The sequence below is a fragment of the Sinocyclocheilus rhinocerous genome, unplaced genomic scaffold (assembly GCF_001515625.1).
Source record: "Sinocyclocheilus rhinocerous isolate Xijiao unplaced genomic scaffold, SAMN03320098_v1.1 scaffold1626, whole genome shotgun sequence".
NCBI lineage: Eukaryota > Metazoa > Chordata > Actinopteri > Cypriniformes > Cyprinidae > Sinocyclocheilus > Sinocyclocheilus rhinocerous.
The window spans coordinates 290,525-300,573 of record NW_015657802.1 but is presented as its reverse complement, the minus strand read 5'-3'; the positions used below and the strand labels follow the sequence as shown (position 1 = coordinate 300,573).

Genomic DNA, 10,049 nt, shown 5'->3' with positions numbered 1-10,049 from the left:
GCACCTGCAGCGCTTCTGCCAGCGGAGAAAAACATAATATAATAAAGCTAGGCTATATATATAACAAATAAATAGGCCTATACGAGAAACATATTTTTACTTAAATTATAAATTAAGAAAACGAAAGAAAAACTGTGCAACAAATAGCCTAGTATGCAGAGTTTGAACGGTTCATTTTGTGCTGCGCGAAAGGAAACAGACGGCAGAAAGCGGCATCCGATTTTTCTTTAGGCTTATTTTACAAAAGCACAAAGATTTGTTTTTATTGTGAATGTACACAAATAAAAGCAAACCTTTTACAATTCTGATTATCTTTATGACTAAAAGGAGTAGTTGCTTCCACTGTTAGAAGAAAAAAATTCAAGTGATTGCGGCGGCACCGCATGCGCGCACACAGTTAAGCATTGCTACCTTGACAATGCAGACTGTTCATTATGATAATAAAATACAGTCAGTCAAACATAAGGGAAACAACACACTGCTCAGTTCAAATATGTAGTAAAGTCTGTGCCGTTACGCGTTATCACCGTACCGCCGTGATGTTATGCAAAACATTTTGTTTTACGTGGATATTGGAACGTGAGTGACGTACATAATAAATAATATTTTGGCATTCAAATACATCGCGAATACAGAAACATTTGATTTTGTGTGGAATGAGACCCAACGTTGGTTTGAGTTTCGTTTTAGCCTAAATGAATTCGTTTTGGCTTGTTTATATTGCTATAGGCTAGCTTCTTATATTTATAATTCTTGTTCTTTTCTAAATACTGTTAATTGAAAGGATTTGTTGTGGAGTGAGGGGAACTAAAATAGCCTAGCTATGTTTACAGTGTTTATTATAATGTTTGTAAACATTTCGCGTCGGCATTAGGCCTATTTCTGAATGAAATAATAAAATGTGACATATTTTCTGCTTGCTTTTTTTTGTTTTCTTCTAAAAAACACTTTTTTATATACGCGTAGCGTATTTTAACCATGCAGCAAACCTTTTTAAATATTTTGATAAATTACTGAAAATAAATTAATAAATGACTTTTTAAACCGTCAAACTGATTGTATTAATCGGTCAAAAATTCTTACGGTCGGTTAATGGTTAACCGGTTAAAATGAACATCCCTACTGACAAGTGCTCCAGTCCCTGCTGCAGAGAAACACCCCATAACAGGATATTACCACCTCCATGCTTTACTGTAGGAGTGCTGTTATTTGGCTAGTGAGCTGTATTGGATTTGGTGTTGAGGCCAAACAATTCAATTTTCATCTGTCTCAGAATCTTCAAGGTGCATTTTGGCAAAGCTCATTCTTGCAGCCCTCCCATACAAGCCACATTTGTGCCACATTGTAGCCACATTGATAAAGCCGTTGAAATGTTTTTTCTATCCATCATCTGACTTGTGCTTGTCCACAACTTTATCCCAGAGATCTTTTGACAATGTCTTGCCACCCATAGTTGATTGTTTGCTTCAGGTGCACTACCAAAGACTGAAATGCTCCAGGAAAGCTCTTTTCATGCTGAGCTAATCAAAATTACCACAGCTGATCACAGTTGAAAGTCAAATGGCTTTGTGTGCCATTGAGAAGGTGATTAGCTACCTTATTAGTGTGTGTGTGTGTGTGTGTGTGTGTGTGTGTATGTATATATATATGCTATAATAAACAGGGATAGCAAAGAGGCAACATTCAATGTCCTTTTTTATGTTTTATGTACTTGTGGTTCCTCTGTTCCCATTCGAAGGATATTCTGTGTTAACAGTAATACATTTGAGACAAGGGTGACAGATGAGAAAGACTTCTTAGAAGCTATGCACTGGTCGACTCTTCATTGCTCATGTGTTCCGTGGGCAGCGGAACAGATGGCTAACATTTATGAATGCCTGGGCGGTGCTCCATTATTTCACCTTTTCAAAAAGCATTTGAGTGGCGGCCTGTCAAAAGGCCAGCTGAGAGTCACCACAAGCTACACAGTTCCACCACATCCTCTCAATGTCAATACCCAAGAGTGTGTGTGGGGAATAAAGTGAGCCGGTGTATTTCTCCCACCAATAAAATACACTTGCTGTAAACAGTTGACAGTATGGTCATCAGCATGCCCAGACTGAATCGGTACCCACAAAACTCAGCAGAAAGACTTTTTATGCAGAATTCTGCAGAAATTTCTGCCCAAAAATCAGTGCAGAAAATGCAATAAAAATATGCAATTTTTTTCTGGGCCATCCGCCTGAGACAAACTGTGGGCACATTGTACAAATGTTAAGCTGCTGAAGTCATAAAATACTAATAATATTAATAATAATATAATAATAATATTTGTTTATGACCGTGTATCTAGGAGCCTTAAAAAATTGTGGAGGTAAAAGAAATTTTTTGCTGTGCTTTTCAGTTTCACTGTTGCTGATATGATTAGCAAATTTTAAAAAGTTCTGCTGGCTGCCCAGTGGCAGAAATAATCAGACTCTTGGGTATAATATAGATAGACACAAGGAAGACTTTGCTCCCAGTCTGTCAGTGTCAGTTTTTTTTTTTTTGCCAACCTGCTGTAATACACATCAAATGCCTATCAACAGAGACAGCAAACTCTAGATTTATGAGAATGAGTCAAATTAAACATGATGATGAATCAACAGTAAGACATGCCCTTCTCCAAATGTTGTTTATGGGTTTAACTCAATTTGGAGAGAAGGAGACTGCAAAGGCCATTTTTCAGCTGCAATATCATTAGTGCAACATGACAGCAATTACACAGGATGCTTAATCCATAACGGTGGCGCAGACGGGAAACAGCACTGATAGAGAGCCAAAGTGCTGCTGTGTCACGTTAGTCACAAGCTTTCTGCTGTCCAAAGTCAACACACAGGAGAGTAACTAACTATAAGCAGTGATGCTACTAACTTAAAAATTTTTTTTTTAGTACTGTGAATACTTTTTCCAACAGGTAGAAGTGCGGTGTGACAGAACACTACATTACTCTATTTTTTGTCACATTTTATTTTATAGCAGAGCAAGCTGAGCCAATGATCAGACATGCTCTGCCTTTTTTGTCATGCAGAGTTCATATAAATAAACAATTCAATATCAAATCAAATTTACCAATCAAAAAAAAAACAGATCACTGATTTATTTTATCTCCTGCATATTTTTGAGGTAGTATTTTGGAATTAGTATTATAAATTAGCTTTCTTGGATATTTAGAATCTAATTTGAGCTTAAGTTCAATTTAATGCAAAAAAAAGTATCATCTGACAGTTTATAAACTGCTTAAAATTCTGAGTAGCTTTAAAGATTTAAAGTGGCTTCTCCAACACTGAATAATAATAAGTTTCACTCTTCTCATATTTCTTCATAGCTGCACAAAACCGACACGGTTCCTGGCTTCCTCTCTCTTGCCCTTACGGGTTCAACAACATCAGTATCCCAAGCTGCATTACAAGCCATGTGGCCTTCTCAAATATTTATAATGTTACTTGACACACACACACACACACACACACACACACACACACACACAAGAGCACAGGAACCTGTCTCCTCAAAGGTCCCCCCTCAAAGGACATGGATCGCATTTCATGGAGAGACCTTCCATTGTAATTTCATAGTTGTTCTTAAAAACACAAATAAATAAAAAGGCTTGACATTTCTATATTTATATCTCTTTAATTGATTCTCTCCACACACATTCCCTCAGGGTACGTTAATCAGGAGAGTTGATCAGGCAGAACTGCGAAACACAGCCAAGCAGTGACCCGTGCTGGGCCTCGGCTGACTGAGAGAGATGGAGACCAGCGTTATCTTATTCCCCAGTTAGTCCTTCTGTTCTCGGGAATGACATGATAAGGCTTTATTGACCACTCTGCTTTCAGCTTAGCATGGTGGAGAGGCCGTGGACCAAAGACAGTCAAAGGATATGCATGTAATGTTGTTTTTTACGATTCACCGCAAATATACTAAAATATTATATTTTGTCATATTCTCTTGAGTCCTTCGTTTTGTCCTCTAAATGCTATAATGTCATTGAAAGACATACATGATGAGATTTCACAGCTGAATTTCCATACTCTGACTGCCATGTTAGATTATGTGCATTTAATATTTGAACTTGCTAAAAACACAAAATTGTGTGTCTGTTTTCTGTGTAGGTCTAAAACGCTGCTACACATGTGATGTCTGCAGTGTCACACTGAATTCAGTGGCACAGTATCATGCACACCTGCAGGGCTCCAAGCACCAAAACAAGTAAGTGCCAACATGCACCTCATGCAAGAAAACGGCTTGTGTTGTGGAGGTTGTTTTTTTTATTTAATTCATGCAAAATGTGTTTGCTCTTTGTATTAATTGTTTAATATCAGTAAAATAAAGTGTAATGAATTTCAATTAAATGTACATTTATAAGTTAATCCATACAAAAAGTATAGAAATTTGTAAATAGTTGTATGAAATAGCAAAAATTAAGTAATTGTGTGAAAACAATGGACTCTATGCAAAGTCTCTTCCACATAGCCTTATTGTCACCACAACATCCAGTGCAGAGAACTGCATAGAAATTGTGAGAACACTAAGCTCAAAATTAAACATTGAGGAAAATGTTGCATAGCATATCATGGCACAGCAATGTAGATACAATCCACCTCCAAGTGGCTGACGGTATTTAAAGCTTCTGGAACTCATTACTAAAATGTTTTATTTTAATATAATGACATAAAATGTTGAATGTTACTTCACACACACACACACACACACACACACACACACACACACACAAGAGCACAGGAACCTGTCTCCTCAAAGGTCCCCCCTCAAAGGACATGGATCGCATTTCATGGAGAGACCTTCCATTGTAATTTCATAGTTGTTCTTAAAAACACAAATAAATAAAAAGGCTTGACATTTCTATATTTATATCTCTTTAATTGATTCTCTCCACACACATTCCCTCAGGGTACGTTAATCAGGAGAGTTGATCAGGCAGAACTGCGAAACACAGCCAAGCAGTGACCCGTGCTGGGCCTCGGCTGACTGAGAGAGATGGAGACCAGCGTTATCTTATTCCCCAGTTAGTCCTTCTGTTCTCGGGAATGACATGATAAGGCTTTATTGACCACTCTGCTTTCAGCTTAGCATGGTGGAGAGGCCGTGGACCAAAGACAGTCAAAGGATATGCATGTAATGTTGTTTTTTACGATTCACCGCAAATATACTAAAATATTATATTTTGTCATATTCTCTTGAGTCCTTCGTTTTGTCCTCTAAATGCTATAATGTCATTGAAAGACATACATGATGAGATTTCACAGCTGAATTTCCATACTCTGACTGCCATGTTAGATTATGTGCATTTAATATTTGAACTTGCTAAAAACACAAAATTGTGTGTCTGTTTTCTGTGTAGGTCTAAAACGCTGCTACACATGTGATGTCTGCAGTGTCACACTGAATTCAGTGGCACAGTATCATGCACACCTGCAGGGCTCCAAGCACCAAAACAAGTAAGTGCCAACATGCACCTCATGCAAGAAAACGGCTTGTGTTGTGGAGGTTGTTTTTTTTATTTAATTCATGCAAAATGTGTTTGCTCTTTGTATTAATTGTTTAATATCAGTAAAATAAAGTGTAATGAATTTCAATTAAATGTACATTTATAAGTTAATCCATACAAAAAGTATAGAAATTTGTAAATAGTTGTATGAAATAGCAAAAATTAAGTAATTGTGTGAAAACAATGGACTCTATGCAAAGTCTCTTCCACATAGCCTTATTGTCACCACAACATCCAGTGCAGAGAACTGCATAGAAATTGTGAGAACACTAAGCTCAAAATTAAACATTGAGGAAAATGTTGCATAGCATATCATGGCACAGCAATGTAGATACAATCCACCTCCAAGTGGCTGACGGTATTTAAAGCTTCTGGAACTCATTACTAAAATGTTTTATTTTAATATAATGACATAAAATGTTGTTTACTCTAGTTAAAAAATATATCCATAATATAGAGTTTTGTAATATAATTAGTTAATTAGTAATTAGTAGAAAGAGCTTCCTACTATGACAATTTGCTATTGGACAATATGTAGGAACTATGTAGGCAGTACATTGTGCATTAGGTCTATTGTGTTTCTTTTCCGTTCGATATCTATCAACTAAAGTGACGTATTGAATTTGTAACTCATTGTACTAGGTGATAATGATAGTAATACAAATGGAGACTAAACTCAATAGTTTAGTGTACTAAACAGATTTTCTGGAAGTGGAGTTTTTATTCCCATTTTTATACTTGTAAATTGAGACCTGTTTTTCTACTTTATCGTATGCTTGCTCACAGTCTTTCAGTCCTCTGAATTGGCAGTCTGACTGTTCGGAACCTCCCCCTTCTTCAACACTCTGCTCCAAGTGTATTTGAAGCAATTACTCCATAATTTTGATACTGACCCCAGTTCCTCTGTTTACACACACATGCGAGTCATTAGCTGTGCAAACATTAGGAGCACATCCAAAATTGAGATTTTAGTGAGCACTAAGACTAAACTTTGTCCGTTCTCCTTTACTTATTAAAAATCCTTCTCCATTTCTCTCACTAGACAAAATCAGCTGTTCTATAACTCTGTGCCCCCCCTCCCCCCTTTAAAATTCAGACTCCATCTACATAGCTGTCAGATGTCCAGCCCTTTTTTTTCATCTGCTGCCATCATATTGGATGTCTTCCCTGTTGTGTGGTCCAGTAGCATGTTTTGGGGGTGTTCTGCACTCTGCCTGCTGATCCTTATCCAGGTTGTTTGTTGTGAGTGGACCACCTCAACGAGTTGACTGATTGAGACACAAATACATACTGTCACACAAACCAGAGTGGCTCTGAGAGTTCACTCCACAAGTATTTCACTATTTCATTTGATAAAAACAGTCATCAGATGTACACAGAAACTCAAAGGTATTCACTACAACCCCCCAAAAGGAAAGTTTGGTTCAACCTGTAGAAATTATGAAGTAATAACAATAATAGCAATACACACACACACACACATCCACAATGAGGAAATTCAGTTCTCGCTCCTTGTGGGGGGATGGTGAAACAAATGACCCTCCGTGATAGAGTACCGATAAGTCTGCTGATAAATAGACACACTCCATGTCTCCTCCGACAGACTAAATGAACCCTCCTGCCTCTTCCCTTCTCTCTTCAATCAAGCATGCTCCTAGCCAACAAGCCAGATATGTTTCCTCTGCCAAATTGAGAACAACCTTATATTCAGTAATTCAATTCAGTTCTAAGTGATGTATGCATTATCCACACTCCATTAGAGTATTTCAGTTTGGGGGAACACATTTCTCTTTCTCTTATTTGAGGGCATTCATTGCTGATGAATGTGGTATCTCCATCTAGGACTATGACATATGATGGAGCAGGTAACAGTGAACTGTTGTCTGATATGAACATAATATGAACATTTGACTGATATGAAGTGCTCTGTATATGCAGCAACTCTGTGTCACACAAAAAGGGCTTTTGTTGTGAAGCATACTGGGCAGTTTGACATTTGAATGTTAATATCCTAATCATAAGCCCCAAAAAATGCGCACATTTATATATATACATATTTATAGTTATACACTTCCAATCAAAGTTTTTTTTTTTTTTTTTTTTAATCTCAGATGCTGCATTTACTGTTTGATCACAAATAAAATAAAAGCAATAATGTTGTGAAATATTACAATTTAAAATAACTGTTTTCTGTTTGAACATATTTTAAAATATCATTTAATCCTGTGATGTGAAAGCTGAATTTTCAGCAGCCATTACTCCAGTCTTCAGTATTACATGATTCTTCAAAAATCATTCTTATATGCTGATTTGGTGATTTTTTTTTTATTATTAAAAAATAGGATTGTTTGATGAATAGAAAGTTCAAAAGAATAGCATTAATTCTGAAATAGTAAGAGCTTCTACATTATTATGAAAGACTGTCACTTTTGATCAATTTAATGCATCCTTGTTGAATAAAATTATTTCTTTCAAAAGCATATACCTGTAAGGTGTGAGAACCCAGAAATTAATAGATGTGTTATTATGGCGTTTCAAAAGGTCAAGAATATTATAGTATCATTAAAGCAAATATAAAGCTTGCATAATATGATATAGTTTAATGTTGCTTTATTCATCAGGGAATCCCAAGGAAAATGGGTTTTCCATAGCCTTTGTTCTAAAAGCCATGAAACTCCACAGAAGGTTCAGAGTACACTTCTAATAATTGTTTTCTTGATTCAGGGCTCCTCTATGCTCTAAAGTTTCTGTAAGATACAAAGGTTTCAATGCTGATTACACGCACATAAGCAAGTGACCCATGACACAAGGGTTGTGTGTACATGTGATTTCCTGATTAACACAGAGAAGACAGATGATAAAGAAAGGATGCAGAGGCTATGGGATGGGGCAGAATAAGAAAGAGGTAAAAGACTCATTCCTCCTCTACTCCAGCATCAATAGGTCAAGCCCGGCCGACAGGCTCATTACCATGGCATCACTACACTCCTGTTGCACCATCCATCAGTGTCCCTCCATCAAATAGCTTGCAAACACAGGAACAGCATGCTTACTACTGTCTTCATCCCGTTTCATGTTCTTCATAAACCGTCTCAGAACTAACAACATTCTGCTGGAGAATATTTGTTATTTTACAGTCAAAAATATCAGCATTACCATATTGATGTTCATTCATCATAATATTTTCCACTAAGATCCTTTTTTTTCTTTGTATTTGGTAATGTGTAATTTCAGGAGCTGGTAACAGTACGGGCGAAATTTTGATTAGCGCTTCTGTACCACACACACAAAAATTATTGTTAAATAAAACGATCAAGTATTTTTTATAATACAGATTTATTTTGATTATCAGAAAGCCTGTCAGTCTCTCAGCACATGGTATCAACTGCGGAAAGATGATAATAAAAAAAACTATTGTCTTTGACTATATTGCAGTATCAGTTTGGTACAAAAGTATGGGTACATTTAACTTGTCACACAGCCACTTTTTCATCCAAAACCTGTCATTATTCATATGTATTGTACATGTTTGACTCAACAAGTTAACTAAAAATACTCCCACACATGGTGACTACAAATCTCAGTTTACTAGCCATTACAAACGACAACTTAAAGTCTATGAAAGTGACTATAAAATGCATCAGGGATCTTGTCTGTCTCCCCATTGTTTTTCAGCTGAAGTAATTAAAGGTGTTGTTCAGTACATTAAACTGAACAGCACACAGTAAGATGCCTGCCTTATAACTTCTCATCACTGTCCCCCTCCCCCCGCCATCCTCTTCGCCAACCGCTGCTTTTAACACTGCTGATGTCACGAATCCGATCCATTGCCTTGTCTGTTTTCCTGGTCTCTGATTCACGCCACGTATCTTGGATTAACCCTTAGCTTGCTGTTTCTGATTCTGTTTGCCCCTGCCTGGACCTTTGCCTTCTACCTGGATTTATCTCTTACCTTGCATTCGATATACCTGTTTGCCATTGTCTGACCCATGCCTGTTAAAACCACATCTCTTAATAAAAGCTTGCATATGGATCCGCATGTCTCCTCATAACAGACACTTAGCAACACTAAGTGCAAATAACAATAGATTCTATTTACACTGTGTTAAAATAGCAGTATTTTCTTTGCAATAAGTGTAAATAGTATTTAAAAGTTATTTATACTTATACAAATAGTGGCAGATATCTGCACCTCACTACTGTAGTACATTATAAAACAGTGTGCAATAACATATTGAGTGTAAATTATCATATTTATTAAAATTATTAAATAGAAGCCGCCTTATTGGGACAATAAAGACCTCCCTACAGCTACCCCTAATATGTGATGGCAAAAGGCAGATTCAAACTCAACTGCATCAAAATTTAACACAACGCACGTTATGTCTTACGTCACTGCTGCTGTTAATTGAGTCTTTTGTATTGTTGTCAATGCCAACAGACATTGGTGGGTGGAGTTAGTGGCAAAGACTGAGCTTCTTGTCTTCCCTGCCACTCCAACTCTACAGCATGATTT

At 36.8% G+C, this 10,049-nt stretch overlaps 1 protein-coding gene across 2 annotated transcripts in view; it reads left to right on the top strand.

Annotated features, from left to right (window-relative positions):
• Positions 1 to 10,049, top strand: part of zmat4a (zinc finger, matrin-type 4a) — a 102,448-nt gene that overhangs the window by 84,927 nt on the left and 7,472 nt on the right. For both annotated transcript variants that reach the window (XM_016529642.1, XM_016529643.1), the window contains exon 6: positions 4,137 to 4,233. In XM_016529642.1, the coding sequence (XP_016385128.1) occupies positions 4,137 to 4,233 (97 nt within the window). The remainder of the gene's footprint in view (positions 1 to 4,136; positions 4,234 to 10,049) is intronic.